The 17,888-nt window shown below is 38.7% G+C and overlaps 2 protein-coding genes across 6 annotated transcripts in view; both read left to right on the forward strand.

Moving 5' to 3' along the window:
• Positions 1 to 25: 25 nt before the first annotated feature.
• On the forward strand, positions 26 to 16,119 carry asxl2 (ASXL transcriptional regulator 2). The gene is made up of 12 exons (XM_085440875.1): positions 26 to 260; positions 1,987 to 2,069; positions 2,991 to 3,099; positions 3,327 to 3,468; positions 6,509 to 6,627; positions 7,518 to 7,638; positions 7,926 to 7,985; positions 8,583 to 8,743; positions 9,014 to 9,110; positions 9,219 to 9,324; positions 10,654 to 11,386; positions 11,700 to 16,119. Exons 1-12 carry the CDS (start codon positions 204 to 206, stop codon positions 13,485 to 13,487), a joined length of 3,576 nt encoding a protein of 1,191 aa, XP_085297001.1. The 5' UTR covers positions 26 to 203; the 3' UTR covers positions 13,488 to 16,119.
• Positions 16,120 to 16,915: 796 nt separating this feature from the next.
• Positions 16,916 to 17,888, forward strand: part of dtnbb (dystrobrevin, beta b) — a 42,398-nt gene continuing 41,425 nt past the window's right edge. For all 5 annotated transcript variants that reach the window (XM_085440931.1, XM_085440933.1, XM_085440934.1 and 2 more), the window contains exon 1: positions 16,916 to 17,123. The gene's annotated coding sequence lies outside the window, so the exon portion shown is untranslated. The remainder of the gene's footprint in view (positions 17,124 to 17,888) is intronic.

Consider the following 17,888-nt stretch of genomic DNA (forward strand, 5'->3'; position numbering starts at 1 on the left):
AGCTGGCAAATGTGTAAATACATGTGGGAAAGTTGAGGACTTGGAATGACAGCTACATACAGTAAGATGACGTTTCTTTTAGAGTCACATGACTCTTTTACAGTAAGTCCAACATGGCAGACGGAGTGGATCTTACGCGGTAACTAAAGCAACATTTTAACTGAAACAGAAATTGAAGACTACTCTGCAACAGGACATTCGCAATGAGGGAGAGACAGAAGAAGAAGAAGGGGAGGACGTGGGCGGAAGCAGCGAAAACGGTATTCTTGGTGTTTTATGTAGCGTTTGTTGTGGTTGTTTTCCTTGAACGCTCCCACTTGTACAACTGTGTTTATGAGTTCACGACCTGCTGGTGAAGATGAAATGTTGCGTGCACCGCGCAAGGCCTGTGTTGACGGTTCGACATTTGGAAAGACCGCTGTCACTACTAGCCTTGTAGCTTTCATCAAGTGGCACCTCAAAGCATAAATACAGCGAAATAAATATAAGTCATGTGCACCCAAGCATGCCTCTGAACCCACTGTATGTGTTTTGTGGGGATAGTAAGGCTGACAGGTCTCGTAGGATATTAAGTCCAATGAAGTAACCGTGAAGTAATCACGCCAATGTTGCGCGCTAGCGCGACTAGCATGGGCTAACGCCTGCTAACGCAACTCTGTTCGTCAACAAGTTTGATTTGTATTATTTGGAAATAAACCACTACAAAACCTCCTGTTTCCGTAGTTAAAGCAACCCAAGAGCAAACTACTTAACTACAAAATCGATGACAAAGTCCGTCTAGTCATGCTAGCGTTTTGCAAGAGTACAATATATGTTGTTAGCATTGAGCTAGCTGACAGCATAGCATGCTAACGAGTATAAAATTATCAAAACGTCCAATAGTAATTTATAATTTAAGCACATTGCAATCGGCTGTAACGCCTTGCGTTAGCTTCATACAGGTATTTACACTTTATAGTTTGCGCACAGCGTGTAGTATGCTAACTGCATAGAAAATAAATAGCGATAACGTTTGTAGGACTCAAAGTTATGTTTCATTGCAGTGCTCAAAACACTAGCTAAAGTAATTCAAGGCTTTTCGAGAGGGTTTGGGAAAAGTGTAAGCGCTACATCTTAAGGTCAGCCATAGTAGTTTTTTTAAATTACCGATTTAAAGTTGCTGATATGTTGTTGTTGTTATTATTATTATTATTATTATTATTATTATTATACTGTTATGAGAAGCTTTTATTGTCATGTTTTTTTTTTCAGCCAACACTCAGAGAAGTGAGATGTTACAGCATAAGGTGGTGCATCCACCTCAAACCCAAATGAAACTTTAATTTACCACCCCTTATTTATTACTAGACGGATTCTGTGCATTTTCTCCAGAGATTGCAAAATATTCATGCCAAATATATTTCTAATAGTGGAAAAAAGGAAGAAATACAAAACACAACTGTGCTGTGCTTGTTGACTGGATCATTTTAACCATAGTACAAACTAGTTGAGTTTTTGCATAAATTGCTCAGGCTTTAAGCTAAGATTGAGGAAATCGTCCTGGATCAGGCAAGTCTTGCATCGAAAATCAATAAAAATCAAGACAAAAACCCTAAAAAGGCACACAGTCATTAGAACAAATAACAATTAGTAGATTAAAAAAAAGCTTAAAAACCTTTGCCACTTCTCTGTCAGTCAGTCATGAGCACTTTGCAGTTTAACTGACAGAGAAACAAATGGATATTTACAGTGGTTATACTTACATAAGGGGAGCCTGTACCTCCTACTACAGATAAAATCCTGTTAGCTTGCCGAACAGTACAGAAATATCTTGGTGAGTGAGGAGTGTTGTTCCTGTGGTTATTTATTTTAATTTAATTTTACTGATGTGTAAAAAAATGTGATATCTTTAATGAAGTAACCTTTGGGCTGCCTCTTAATTTCTGAATATTTTTCCTTTAAATAATCTCTCAGCAAAATATAATCATCTGCATTTTTATTTTCTAGGTTCTGGAGAAGTACCCTAATACACCTATGAGCCATAAAGAGATCTTGCAAGTGATCCAAAGAGAAAGACTTAAGGAAATAAGGTACACAGGTCCTTGTTGTCATAGCTTTGGAGCTGCAGATACACTTCATATATGAGACATTTTCATGAGAGCACAACAGGTGTCATCTGTCATTTCTCAGCTGCTCATATCATGTGCCTTTTTGTTATTCACATAGTCACAGTTACTTTACTCAATTAATAATTGTTTTATTTCTTTTTGTTTCACTTTCACTATTCTCATCCAGAAGGTAAGAAAAGGTAGCCCCCCCGCTTATCTTAACAAACTCACAGCAATGCAGGTTTGTTTGGAGTTGCCTTTTTGCATGTTAATAGGAATAACATGTTCTAGGTGAGGTTGCATAAAAATGCAATGCTACGTTCATAGTTTGAGCTTCCACAGCCACCTGTTGCATAAAAATTACATTTTCTTTTTTTTTCCGAGTAATTAACAAAATAAAAATTAGAAATATTTAAGCATAACTAGAGTAATTTCCCAAAAATTAAAAATAGACTTTTGTTTTTTCTAGTAATTATATTGTTCAAAGCCTTATGTGTTATACTGTGTAAAGCAGCACAAATGCAATTTGACCAAAAAAAAAAGTAAGGTTCAATTTGTCAGTCTAGATTTGTGCATGACTTAAGCAAAGCTTGACAGATTAATTTTTTTGCAACAGGCATTTTTATGTCAGACCCCTTTATTCTGTGAATATCGGTCCATCACTTTAATTAGATGAGCATTGGATCAGTTTTCTGCAGCTGATTTCTCATAAAGCACAGAGCAAATTTCCCCTCTAACTGCACTGATGCAAATCTGACCTAAACTCACACATGTTTTCCTGATGCATGATAGCAGCTTCTCCCAAGTTACCAGACCAACCTCTCCCCTTCCTTCGTCTTTTCCCAGCCATCTGATTTATGGGGGAACAGATGTGTAAACTGTGTTTTTCCTCTTGTGATCCAGCGGAACGTCACCGCTGGCGTGTCTGAATGCAATGCTGCACACGAACTCTCGTGGTGAGGAGGGAATCTTCTACAAAGTTCCGGGCAGAATGGGAGTCTACACATTAAAGGTTTGTGAGACACAAGGCACTGTTTATTACTCAGCCAATACAGGAAAAAAGAACTAGCACATGTTTTTCTTTGCTAATTGCAGCTTTTCGGGTACCTGGACACAAATTAAGTTATGAATGTACATGCCGTAGCTGGTCATTTTCTTATTTACTTCTGCTTAACTGTTCCTCCGCTCTGTTTCCTGCATAAAAATAACATGGAGTCTTTTGCTCTGTTTTTCATATAGAAGGACATCTCAGATGTGGTGAAGGAACTGTCGGAAGAGGGCTCTGAGGAGAGCAGTGACAATCTTTCTGACTCTCGAAGCTCAGAAAACAACAGTAGTGCTATCAGTCAAGAGGGCAGGAGAGGAAGGTGGATGCGAAGAGGTATTGTGCCCTTGCATACAGGTTCTTTGATTAACTTACACATGACCATAAATTTTAAAGTCACTTGTTTGCAATGAGTTTCCAGACATTTCTTTGTTGCAAGATAATTTGGTCCTACCTTTACTGCTACAACATTAATATGTGCTGTCTGTTTGTAATCTAATTTGTAATTATGGCTTTAAAAAAAAAAAAAAAAGTACTCATTGTAATTATCATAACTCACCATTGCATTGAAATACTTCATAACACAAAAATGTGTGCTTTATATGAAGTATTTTTTTATTTAGCTAAGAATGATGAAGATTTTAGCTGTAACTGTGAATTAACATAATTGATGCAAAGCAGTAAATTCCGTTAAAGTAAATATTTGATAAGCAGGCTACTCAGCATCACATTTCAGACATGCCAAAAATTTAGTTGTACCTGATATCTCAAATACAGTTTTGGTAGGTCTTTTAGTTTTAAGTGTTCACCAGGAATTCTCAGAGGGTAAGAAAATCATATTCTATCAATATGTAATGAGTATTTGTTTTTTAACTTGTGACAGCAGACTGCTCAAACATTATGGTCCAAGTCAGTGTATGAACTGTACCAGTGTATACTTGTAGTGGATGAAATTTGCAGCTGTAATTTTGAAATGCACTGCAGGATGGCTGATTTACTCTACTGAATAGTAGACTACAGAGTGAATAAATGGGCAGTTTGAACAGTCAGATTGTCTGCCATGAAGAAAGGGTCTCATTCTTAATAGCTCGATTACATGTTTAGCTTATATTTCCTGCAGATTTCAAACAAAATTATCCATCCATCTTCCTCTGCTTATCCAATTTCCGGTTGCAGTGGGGCTGGAACCTAATCCAGCTATTACAGATGAAAGGTTGGGTACACCCTAAACAGGTTGCCAGTCTATCGCAGAGCTAGTTGATGGAGCCACACAACCATTTGTGCTCACATTCAACATTACACCTTAGATTTCCAGTATAACTAACTCAAACTAGCTAACCTGGTTAAACTAGTTTTAGTTGCATGTCTTTGGACTATGGAAGGAAGCTGGAGTTTGCAGTGAGAAGCTGATTTTAGATATGAAATCTAATTAACTTTTGCGCATAAGATTTTGGAAGTACCCATCATATTCTTTTAACACTTGAATATCATTATAATGTATCAGTGCAATCTCTGGAATGTTAACTATTTCCCATTAAAACAGTTTTAATGTGTTTTTTTTTCCTGAAAATAAACAAGAAGGTGATATGAGAGACACAATAAAGCACATTTTCAGCGCACTTAAAAATGTTCGAGGCACTTGGTTTTTTGCTTCTATATCTGTCTCTCCTTGCAAGAATTAACAGTAATCACCCTTCATCCTCGGATTAAATTTTTCCTGATATCAGTTTTCCATCACTTTAATATCTTGATTAAATTTTTCACCATGCTCATCACTGACATCGCTCAGATTTGATGGAAAGAACGTTGACAAAACAATAACATCATATCATTAACTGATATGATTTCAGCATGTTAAACACAAGTTCTCTGCTCTGAGATTGCCAAGAAAATTCTGGCTACTTGCACAAATGTTTCCTATGCTGCTGATCCAGCTGGCTACAATTTCCTTTCAAACTCATCGTCAAGCATCAGTTCACGGATTTCAGGACTAACAAAAACATCTTTGTTGATTTTGGCTTCACTTTTCTCGAGACCAAACTTACATCTTAAATGTTGAAACGCATTGCTGTGTGTGTTCAGTCATCCCAGTTGTCCAGTACTTGGAATGGCTTAACCAGATGAAAATGGTTTTCAGATTTGGGGTCAAAAAGTAAATTTTGAAAAACAAAACACTTGTTGATCAGTGTTATAGATTTGAAATATGTCACCATTATCTAACTTCCAGACCACCTATATAGATTAACAGTGAATACTACTTAATAAAGCACTGAAATATGTCTTTACTAACTCCTTAAACACCTTTAGATGCAACCCCTGTTGACGTTTATTAAAGAGTGAGCGTGTGTTTTTTGCTGAAGTGTCATCACTGTTCATCAGTCAACAGAGAAGGAAAAAACCCCATCAACAGATCATAATGCAATAATGTTTGGCTTTTTTTTTTTTTAGGTGATTGTAGCTGATTGGTTATGCCAGTTAGAGTTAACACCCCCCTGTCAGCTGATGATGTAGGTTATTGTGGAAACACCGGAAACTAGCTCAAGTCGCATTAGACATGCCAAGTTGGAAAGTGGCTTTACCACAAACATAAAATACACCACCTCATCAAAAACATTTCCTGGAATACACGCAGCACTGAACATGATGATAGCGAAAGGTGGGTTTTATCTTTGAGCTTTACTTTGTCCTTATTGCTGTCTGATAATTGTTCACCAAGAGCCTGCTGGCAGCGCACAACAGCCACATTACAACGGTTTCTGATCTTTTGTGATTCTGTGGGGTTAAGATATTGCTTTATTGTGAAATGAACACCTGATTGTGCCTGATTGCAATGCGGTTTGAGAGAGGGAGCTTTTCATCAAGTGCCAATTATTTTGTTTTCCTCAGGTTGTGGTCTTACCGATTCTTATTATTTCTCACTGCCACTTGAATAACTTAAGTGACGGTTAAAACAGGAAACTGATTTTTCTCAGTATGACCCGTGACCACTTCCTCATTATGCACAACTTAAAAGTACCAAGCAAATAACCTTGGTTTACAGCTGAGTAGGAGGGCTCTGATATTGCTTTATTTTTGAAATAATCGATGCAAAGGACTGCAAAGTCAAATGCAAATTAGGCAGCACTGGGAAGGAACTGCTGCAGAATGTAGAAAGATGTTCTGTAAGAAACAGAAGGCAGATAGTAGGAGGGGGATTGTTCTGAAGTTGAGCTCATTTTTAACAATATGATATTTTAGTAAGGTAATGTAATCTGCTTCTTTGTCTACAGAATTGGTTTCAGTTTCGCCAAAACAAAAGCACAATGTTATAAAGTCTGCACACCGCCCTCAGGAAATGTATTTGGTAACATCTGTTTTGTGCTTCTGTATTTCATAGTTCCCTCCAAGCTGCAGTCACAGCCGTCGTCTCCACAGCCTCGATGCTCGTCGCCGTCTGTCCCCACCAGTAAGCTCATCTCTCCCTCGCAGAAACACAGCAAGAAAGCTTTGAAACAGGTACAGCAAACAACATATATTTCTTGTTGTTTTTCTTTTTTAAACATACATTTAAGTTGTTAACTTATCCTCCCTACTCAGATGAGTAACATGAGTTCCTGCCACACCCCACTCCCATATAAATCACTCCCTCTGTGTTCTGCACTATGCAAATCCACCCTTTTGTTTTTACATCGGTATACAGAGTGTGGAGTCTTAGACTTGGGCTCTTTTTGGGCTACAATGAGCAATTAAATTTGTATGATTATGTTCATTACTTTGTTTTAATTGGCAGCATATAACTCAATGGTAGTGTTTCAGCTGGTGTTCTTTGTTTTTTTTGTTCTCTATCTGACATCTTGCTGATTATTTCAAACATCAGGGAGAAATGCCTGTAGCTGTTTTTTTTGTTGTTTTTACAGTGTTAATGTTTTCAAAGAACCCATTTCCCATTGGCTGTCTTTTGCCTTTTGTGTTCCATTTAATTAGATTTAATTTGATTGCACACATTGTAATTCACTCCATCTGTGCTGGTGTGAATTTGTATTCATTATTTGGGCGTAGGTAACACTACAAGATGGCGACTTGGCTGAAACATTACTGGACGGATCTGTTTATTGTTTCCTATTTTATATCTTATTGTGGTGGACCTCCTTTCTTTGCTTCTTTAAACGTGTAGAGAAATTTGTGACAAATTTGATCTGACTTGTTCTCAGATTTACAGCAAGGCGAGGATTTATGCCTCTGTTATGCAACCTATGTTCCATTGCTCTGCTGTTATTTAGCTGTTATTTAACCAGGCAAGTGGCCCTTGGGGAGCAATTGCAGGGAAACAGAGGGTTACACATATTCACACTCTGTTTTTCTCATACTGCTGGCTATTTGCGTCTTTCTGTGTTGTTCATTTTAAGGCCCTAAAGCAGCAGCAGCAGAGAAACCAGCGTAGACAGGGGGGAATGCCAACCTCCTCCAGTCCAAGACTGCTTCTGAAAACCCTTAAAGACATGGCAGATAACATTACAACAAAAACTGGTAGGTGGTAACTCTTACATTGCCAAATTGTTGGATAGTTTACTGATGTTAATTGCATGATATTACTCACAGTTTTGTAGATAGATGATGGATAGTGATGTAGTTCTGGGAATTATCCTGTTTATTATTGCAGGTTTTTATAGCTAGACTACAAAAGGTTATGTATCATCATCATCCAAACATGACTCATATAATTGGCAGCTTTAATGTGGAAACTGAAGCAGTCGGATCTCTGGCTTTCATTTCTCAGAGCATTTCCTTTAGCTCCTCTTCTTCTTTCCAAACAGATTTATGCCACCCAGTCGTACCCAGAAAGGTTCCCCAAAGGTCCAGTCGCCTCAGTGCAGGTAATTCAGACAACTGCTTTTATTTAAATCAGTTGTGTGGAAATTTTTATGATTTAATTATAATATTTAACAGAAAAAAGTTAGCAATTAGTAGTTTCCCTGTAGTCCTGCTTTGTTTTTAAGAAGCAAATAAAAATACTCTTTAGGACAGTTAGGAGCACAATGGCACACAATAACAACCTCTTAGTGTATTTTAAATCACTCCCACATTAATCAGCCTGATAGCACAAATATCCATTAGTATGCCACAAACAGTCACACACGCACTATTAATTCATATGTGAGTGAAATTTTCTAACATCGGGTTAACCAAATTATTTACAGTAAGAATTTTTGTTTCGAGTGTTAAGAATAATCTGACAGTTGGGTTTAACTTTATATGTTCAGCTTTTCTGTGTCTGCTTGTAATCTAGAATTAATTGTCTGCATAGTTATTTCTTAGGTGTAAGTAAAATTATTCTACTTTGACAGAAAACAGTTAAGTAAAACAAATTATTTTACTACATTTAAAAGTGAACTACATAATTCACAGTTGTTTCTTTGCATTATTGAATCTCCCTTGGTTTACATCTGTTTCCTGTTTTGTTTGTATCGCAGGGCAGATAAAACGTGCCAAGTATAAAATAGACGTGGAGACGCCAGACTCTATTTTGGTTAACACCAACCTGCGAGCAATCATCAACAAGCACACTTTCTCTGTCTTGCCTCCAGACTGTCAGCAAAGGCTGGTCAAACTTCTGCCAGAAGTAGACCGCCAGGTAGCCCTAAAATTATACATATGTTATAACGTTTGCTATTTATATTACATTAAATGTAAATGTGTAAGTAAAATTGTTGCTGTGTGCAGTATCTGTCAGTCATTATTTGATATATGCCTCATAAAATATCTTTTTAATCTCTGTAAAACATTTGTATGATTCTTGATGCAAATTCTAGATCATAGGCAGAATCCAAATAAGGTCAATGTACCGATGCAGTGATGTTGATCGTCATGCTGTTAGTCATAACATTGTGCCTTCTCTCCTCAGGCTTGCATGGACGGCCTTCTGAAGGTCACTAGCTCTGCCTTAAACAATGAGTTTTTCACATCAGCAGCTCAGTCTTGGAAAGACAGGCTGGCTGAGGGTTAGTTCAAAAGCTTTCAGTTCATAACTGCAAAATTCAATTCACATTAAAAAAAAAAGCACAACACCAAGGTTTACATTTGCTCTTTTGTGACTCTTCCATTTTTAGGGGAATTCACTCCTGAATTGCAGCTCCGAATGCGCCAAGAAATTGAGAAGGAAAAGAAAGTTGAGCACTGGAAGGAAGCCTTCTTTGAAAACTATTATGGGGAGAAGTAGGTTCTCTGTTTCATTTATAATTTCTTGATCCACTAATCCTACCTAGTTCTCATGAACTTGGACATCATACAGTATCTTGCTAATCTGTCAGTCCAGCTGTTCGGTCTCCACTTGGCAGGTGAAGATCTTTAGCCCCGAATAAGTGTGTCGTAGGTTTGGGGTTGTTTAGATGACCAATTCTAATATTTTAGCTAAAATTTTAGAATCTCTGTGTTCAGGGAGAATGAGTATGAGGCATGTTTGCTTGGCTTTTCTTGTGAGGACATGTATTGGTGTTATTGCTTTCCCGAGACTCTAACCCCACCTAATACCAAGTTTAACCATCACAAATAAGTGTGACATCTTTATCCAAACCTTAACCTAAACCAACTTCTTACTTTAACTGTAAAAAACCCCATGTCTTCACTCTCAGAAAGCCCTTTGAAGGCTTTCAAAGAAAATGAGAGCCAAAAAGAGTTCTCAGTCTTACCAAAGGTCATCTAATCCTGACCTGGCAGAGTTTTTAATAAGATATCAGGACAGGTTTTATTTAATTTTCTTTATATACTGTCCTTGGTGTCCTGTATCAAATGACATCAGTCACTCATGCCTGGTCTAAACAGCCATGGCACAGTCACACACACCTTCAGTTAGTTCACTTTTACAGCTGTCATCTTTTCCATCATCCTCTAGGGGAACTTTAGGGGACATCAGGAAATTATATCTACAAAAACTGGCCTAGGTTACACCCTCCCTTATCTTGCAGTGTAGTATTTTTTTCTTAAATATCAAAAAAGACTAAAATCTTAGTACTTGTAGTATTTACAAAAGGAAAATGGAACAGTCACTTTTCTTAAGAATATTGATTGAATATCTGTTTCTAAAGGATATTTACTTTCTGTATAACATATTGGAACAGATTAACCAAACAGGGCAAAATAGTATGTCAGTGCAATGCCCAGATAGCGCTCATAAATGTCATTCGTTTTATGGATGTATGAATTTTTTCCAACAGTTTCACTTTTAATGCACAACTTCAGATTAGATTCTGTGATTCAAAGATTTGTCATTTGTTGTCAAGTTTGTTGTTAAAAATTAAGCAATTCATAAGAAAAAGAACAGATTGAAAAGTAAAATACTACAATGAATAAAACAATACTAGCTGATTAATAGTTTTTAGTTTGTTTGGGCTATTGTCATTTTCAAAGCTCTTCTTGTGTATTTTTAAAAAAAAATAATTTAAAAGATAAGTGTTTAATGACTTTTTCCTCATTCAAGAAAGACTTAATTCGTAGATTTATGTTTTTTTTTCTCTCTTTTTCTTTGTCTCCCTTTCTATTGTACAGTTCTGGGCTCAGCTATGAGGAATCCAAAGAGCTGACAAAGGCTGATTTGAATCAGGAGTCTGCCAGGCCTCAGTCCCCCTCTCATCAGACAGGACCTGTCGCTCAAGCACTAGAGGAATCTAAGTGCACCAAGGACAGCAGCCTGACTGATGCTCCTGCAAAAGACGTAAAGCCAGCGCAGACATCGTCACAGGAGCCTCTGAAAGCACTGCCTGCTCAAAAAGAGCCTCTCTTTACTGCAGAACCCATGAAGACGCGACGCTCACAGTATGCTGAGGATCGGAAGATGAATACAACTGCAAATACTGGACTGGCGGCTGCAGTGAGAGCACCAGAGGTTGAGAAACGTGGTGAATGGAGTGCAGCATGTACAGTGCCAGAAAAGGAGCACAAGGAAGACATGAAGGAGGAGAAAACTGAACGCTCCCAGTTGTCTGTGGACAGCAGCCCTCCACCAAAGGCTAGTTCAGAGTTGAAAGAAGTTCAGTCGGTGTCTATGGTTAAGCCTGCTGCAGAGAGCGAAGAGATCATCTCTGAGCCCAGTGGCTCCTCAGAGCCACTGAAAAGGAAGTCTCTCAGTGAGATAGAGGGTGAATTAACACCAGAGAAAAGACCCCGCATGTCGTCAGTTTCTTCAGTGTCTTCATTCTCATCTGCGTCTCCCTCAGCATCATCCATATCCAGCCCTGCTACACCAACTTCAACAACAAGTCAGAGGGTTCCACCACTAAAGGTAGGAATAAATGTGGCAGCTCAAAGTCTGCTCAGATCACTCTATTTTCTGAGCGGACCTGACAGGTCTGTAGCTTTATCTTTTCAGAGTTGGGAAACTATACTTGCTGAGTATATTGTTAGTCTCACTATGCTCCAAAGACTTAGAGTTTTCCCAGTAAATCCCAGAGTTTGTTGTTTTGTACGTGTGGGAAAATAAAATAGGATACAGCTTGAAGCCTATTTATATTGTTATATGTTTTTTTTTTTATTTATATTTTTTAGATATACAAATGGGAATTCATCTCCGTTTTGTTTTTTTTCCCATTTTGCAGATCCCAGTATCACGAATTCTTCCCTTGCCTGTGTCACCTAGCCAGATCTCACCGAGGACTCCCCTCCCAAGCCCACTTAGTAGCCCATGCCGTACTGGTGCTCGCACTTTGGCAGATATCAAAGCCAAAGCTCAGCTTGCCCGAGCACAACGTGCAGCAGCAGCATCATCTGCTTCAAAGGGGGCAGTGCCAGGCCCAGGGCCAGGTGGAGGCAGTAGTGAGCAGACACACCACTTATCCAGCCCGACATCCCCACAGGGATCTGCTAGGTTAGCAGCCACACAGTTTAGTATATCTTCTCCTTGCCAAGTGGACTCTTTTGGTCCATGTAGCCCAAACCAGTCTCAGAAGTACTTAAGCAAAACTGAAGAAAAACATACAAGTCTTTCTGCTGGTACAGTCAGTACAGGAATCCATAGCGTCCAAAAGACAACCACAACAGCACAACCATCATTGGTGCATGCTTCAAAGGAACAGGAAATCCCATTAACTGCTGGATCAACAACCAGAATCAGCTCCTGCATCCCTGCAAACAACCCGCTGGTCACTCAGCTTCTGCAGGGCAAAGAAGTTCCACTGGAGCAGATCCTCCCAAAACCGCTATCCAAGGTGGAAGTAAAGATGTCAAACTTCTCCTCTGGTACTATGGCAAAGGCGTCACATTCTGCTGAGCACAGGGCTGAGAAGTTCAATACATCAGGCCGAGCTGGTGTTTTCTCAGAAAACACAAAACATCACAGGGAACTTCCTGACAAGGAGACTCAGGAGCAGATCCTACAGGCTCTAATGCAGAGGAAAGTCCAACAAAGTCAGCCTTATGGAGGGGGTGTAGGGCCTCAGTCACCTCATTACAAAGTTCAGCAACTGATGCACGCAGAAGAGCGACAGGATCGATCCAGGATTTCTGTTGGTTTTTTGGGTCGAAGGAGGATGCCAAGGCCTGCCATGACAGGACATTACCTGCTCAATGTCTCCACGTATGGCAGAGGATCAGAGAGCAGGAGACTTCACCTGTCTGCCATTCCAAACACAACTGTAACCAGCACAAAAAGGGAAACCACAGAAGCAGAGGACGCAGCCAAGGAGGACCAACCAGCCAGGAAGGTTTTTCTGTTTCCTTCTGGGGTCAAAACAGAGCAGCAAAGATGCTCAGTAGGCAAGTCTAATGAACCAGCGGGCTTTCAGCATCACTATAACATAAAGACTGAGCCTGGATCAGAGTATTTTGAAGCTGGTGGTGATAACAACAACACCAGCGCAACCACCAAAGACACCAGCCCCTTTTCTCAATCACACCGAAGGCACCTCGAACTCTGCAATAGTAATCAAGGAAACTCCGAGCCATATCTTACCCACGTGGATCCCAGTCACCAGCGGCCGACTGCCTTTCAATCCCAGAGAACACTTGATAATCAGGAACCCCCGGTAGCGTCACGCTACGGTGGCACTATCAGCATGTCCGTACCTCACACTTTGAACCGCAGCACTGCAGGCACCGGCTCTTCCACATCCTCATCAGAAGCTGATGGTGGTGGCATCCACGGGAGCGTTATGTCCTTCTCAGTGACTGTTACCACCATACCTGCTGGTCACTCATTAGACCACGGCCACCAGGGCGAGCCCTCACCTGAACAGTCATTCATTGAGGGCTCCAACATGGAGGACGTCCAGTCTAAATGCTACTGCCGACTGAAGGCAATGATCATGTGCAAGGGGTGTGGAGCTTTTTGCCATGATGACTGCATAGGCCCCTCAAAACTATGTGTCTCGTGTTTAGTGGTACGATGATATTAAATTAACAGTAACAAAAAATTGGTTAGAGTTGTATTGTCACAGCACAAAGCAGAAGCAAGTGTTTTAGAATCAGTGCATAATAGGCTGAAACATGTTAAGTCACACTCTGGAGAAAACGGCTCTAGGATCGGTTCGTTGTGGGAAAGGCAAGGATTTACACTGGATGGTCTTGTTTTTCCACTAACATCTAAGAAAAGTCGTTTTGTGCAATTGTGTCATAGAAATGCCAATCCATTTTCAATCAAATGTTGTCAGATATGTGAGAAATGAAAACTGGCAGTGTTTGCACTTGGCTAGATTAGTGTGATATATTTTTTTAAATATATATATGCGTCTAGTTTTTTTTTTTTGTTTGTTTTTTTTTCTTTTTGAGGAGGGAAAATGAATGTTGCTATTTTTTTTTTTTTTAGAACATAATGACTGTTGTGCTTTAGACTGACACTTTTTATTATTGGTCCTAATCAGTTATGGTTTAACGGCAAAAAAAAAGAAGAAAAAGGGCGCTAATGATAATCATTTGATGTAGAGTACCTCCTATTTGGCATTTATGCACGTGTGGCAGGGAAATGCAACTTACAGTAACTATTTTATATGAAACTGTACTTTTATTACTGAACACACTCAGATTTAAGAACTAGAAATGAACATGTATAGTTTTAGTAAGAAGATATAGAGTGATTTTTGAATTATACTTTATATAAATCAACCTGACTTGTTTCCAAGGCAAAGAACTCGAAAACCACCTGGATATAAAGTAATAACAGTGTACAGCACTTAAAATCAAACCTAAAGAAAAGAGAATCATATATAATTCCTCTATAATCCTTGTTGGTAAATTAAGATCTTTTCACTTCCAATGAAGGTCTGAAGTCACTTCCTACTGCGTGAATCAGCATTTCCTCCCCAAAAATCAGGTTTGTGGATATGATCTCCCTTGGTGTGGGATTTCTAATGCTTGTGCGTCTGTATAGATAAATCAGCAGTGGCAAACTTAATTTAAACACTCAAGGCGGGTGGAGAAAATGCTGACAATTTTGTTAGTTTGCTGTATATACTTGCTCATGTATGGTATTTGCCTAGATGTAGAAGTATTGTTATTTTATTCGTGCTGCACACCTTGCTTGAGCATAACTGGTTCTTTATTTCAAAATGTTTTTCTTTTTTTGTTTCTGTTTTTTTTACTGTGGAATGAAAATAGAGAAGAACAGTGAAATATGCTAAAAACAGGTACAATATGTCACCAATACATCAATAAGTGAGTGTAACACTTCACTTTAACGTGGCCTTTTTCCAGGAAATTAAGAGAGTGATCCTCTATAATACTGTGGTTGGAAGTATTGTAAAAATGATATTTGTCACATATGTATTTAATCAACAGTAATTTGTCTTTGTGATGCACAACACATTAGTGGTGTCAGCACTTGTTATAACCTTTGCAGGCCCGTTATGATGATTTTAACATTAGTGCTTAGTGCGTACTGACTTGTAAAAAGGCCACTGTGTTTGAAGTGTTATCTCCAAAAGTTTTGTGTTTTTGCTGGTTACAAATATTGACACATCTATATTTTAGAATCTCCTGGAGGTACAAAACATGACCTCTTTTATAGCAATTATTTCCAAGGTAGTATGCCAAAGTCACCTTAAAGAAAACAAAAAATAATCAGAAGTTGTTTTTAAATGTCTGACTAGTTAATCAAAGTAATATATTTTAATTAATATATTTTAATATAAAAGATCTATTTGCTAATTGTTTTTGACAAATCAACAGGGTATTTACTATATTAATATATTGGCTGTCCCGTTCTTTCCTATAGTGTTTTTTTTTCTAGGCTGGACAGACCACCGTGCAGAATAATCACTTTTCAAATAGTCCAGGTATCTGATATTCTGTATGGTCCAGGTTTTTTAGTGAATCCATTGGTCTATATTTTTCAATGAAGATGTTGTCTAAAGTGTAGCTTTTACTTGTCTATTTGCATCATCACTTTATGAAAAGATAATGTTTTAATGCACCATTTAAAAGTCATTCATTTAATATAGTTTTATTTTTTAGTTGGTGGGTGTGTCTTGTGGAAAGTTGTTTTTGAGGGCTAGAATCTAGTAGGAGTTTCACAAGGCATAGAAATTTCACTTATTAAGGACATAATGATGTTTTAATTAGTGATACAGATGTCTCTTTTATTCTCATTTTTGATCCCCATTAAACATTTACGTCATATTTGGTTGAAAGTGATGTTAGAGTCCTGCTGGACTGGATTGCACTGCAAAAAATATTAACAACAATCATTCTCAATCCTAAAGGCAGCTGACATTTTGGTTAATGATGACTGAAACAAGAGTCCAACAGCAGTCCCAATCAATACTAAGGCTAACTGTGTGTGCATTTGGATGTGTAGAGCACATCATATAGAAAATGGCTGGAAGAAGGGAAGGGGGGGGTCTCCACTTTTTTTCCCTTCTTCTTTTAATGTCATGTTTGACACTAGGTGAATTTCTTAAATGTCAGTGTCATTTTGTCTCCATTTAAAACTCCAGGTGAATGTAATATAGTAATCAGAACTTGTAAACAAAGTGTATTTTATCAAAGTAATAGAATATTATGAATAAATAATAATGGAAAAAGTTTCTTCTTTGACTTCATCTTCATTTTATTGTATTTTTTGTCTTTGGTACTATTTATAATTATTTATATATATATATATATAATTTATTTTTTTTTAAAGCACAATAATGTTACAACCCCTGTATGGGCCAGTCTGACAAAAAAAATTCTGTTGCTCCAAAGTTTGACATAATAACCCTGATTGCTGTAGCTGAGTTATCCCTGACTGTCTTAGAAAAATGTAAAAAAGAAATGTGGTGGGGTGTCTCCTAAAGATCCTAAAGATCTCTGCCCTTAGGAGGGATACATGTTTTTATATGAGGTCACCACACTGTCACAGTTGGGGAGGGGGTATTATTTTCATTAAATAGCTTCAAAAAATAAACTATATTTAATTTAATATTTAAAAACATTTGGGGTCAGTATATTATCCACAAGAGTCCAGTTGTTGAATAAAGAACAGGAACACTCTATGACGCTGTTGAACTGCATTATGAGAAATGTAGAGCCCAGGAGTTATGGAGCTTGGTTCTCCAGACAACTAGAAAGTCATGATACTTTTCCGGTCTTTTAGAAAGTATTTGCGCCGGCCACATCTCTTTCTTTCCCCTCTTTATGAAAGTCCCAAACTGCTGCAGTATCCCTTTAAATGAGTCTAAATGAATTCTGTGCTTCTTCCTATTCAGTGTATAATATTGGGGATTATATTTCAGAGTAACAGCGGTATTAATAATAGTAGTGCGCCTTTAACCAGTGTGCGTGCGCACATGCGTAAAGTGTACTAGTAGTTGGTCGCGCATGGCATCTTCGTGCCTGCTTGTATCTACTGTCCTCTGCCGCTGGGTCGCTGACGATGCCGAGCGGAGCAGGGCGCCTCTACATTTCTATGTGCGGCTACAACCGCAGTTGCGAAGACTGAAGTCGGATGAGACGGGAGAGGGGCTTGAAAAACGACGATGGATGGTCCGAGCTGTTTCTCATCGCCCGGACAGCTTTAACATCAGGGGAAACGCGTGGATTTATTAAAGGTGAGAAGTGGGGCTGTCCAGCACGGAGGAAATATCCCCCTTATTCGCCCATAGCCACTTACATCCTCCCTATCTGATGCTGCTGCTGCTGCCACCGATGATGATGATGCTCTAAACGCAACCTGCGCGATTTTCCTCCGGTAAAGGCCAATTCCCCGCCATGTATCTTACTTGGCTGTGGAGACACCAGTAGGATTTGAAGAAATGCAGAATTGTCATTGTTTGTTAACCAAAAAAATACAAATTAAAAAAATAAAAAATAAATGTATGGACATCACGACACACATTCCCCACTGCGGAAATAAGGTAAATAGGCGGTTAAATCAGCAACATGGCTGCGTTGATGCTCTGCCGTCGCTTTAGAAGTGATTTTTAAGTGTTGCGGTGCTGCTCAGCGTTAGAATTAAGGCTCGTAGAAAGGGAGAAGTGAATGATATCAGCGGCGGAGAGATACTGCAGTAACCGAGTCCTTATGTTGACTCGCGTCAAAGGATGTTGTCATTACCTTGGAGCTGAAGGTGCGGTTACAGTAAAATGCACCTTTCCAGGCCTGTGATGATTACTACACAGTCTGACTTCACTGCAAGCATCTGACATCCAAATTATTACGAGCTTGTGATTGTTTATGGGGAGATGAATAAATGGCACTAGCCAGAAATCCCATTGATCGGGACCGGTGAAACAGTGATCACACCGACTGTGATCTGAATGTGCTGAATTTATTTTGGCATGAATTATTAAAAACTTCCATCAAATAATCAACTT

Source organism: Copadichromis virginalis, linkage group LG19 (genome assembly GCF_057382275.1).
Source record: "Copadichromis virginalis isolate Kocher_CV1m ecotype Utaka linkage group LG19, C_Virginalis_male_GT1.1, whole genome shotgun sequence".
NCBI lineage: Eukaryota > Metazoa > Chordata > Actinopteri > Cichliformes > Cichlidae > Copadichromis > Copadichromis virginalis.

Bases quoted from the DNA above. Each gene is read 5' to 3' on its own strand.
- asxl2 (XM_085440875.1), top strand. From the start codon at position 204: ATGAGGGAGAGACAGAAGAAGAAGAAGGGGAGGACGTGGGCGGAAGCA. The intron at 3,469-6,508 runs GTATTGTGCCCT...TGTATTTCATAG, and splicing joins AGGAAGGTGGATGCGAAGAG to TTCCCTCCAAGCTGCAGTCA. The intron at 9,325-10,653 runs GTAGGTTCTCTG...TCTATTGTACAG, and splicing joins GAAAACTATTATGGGGAGAA to TTCTGGGCTCAGCTATGAGG.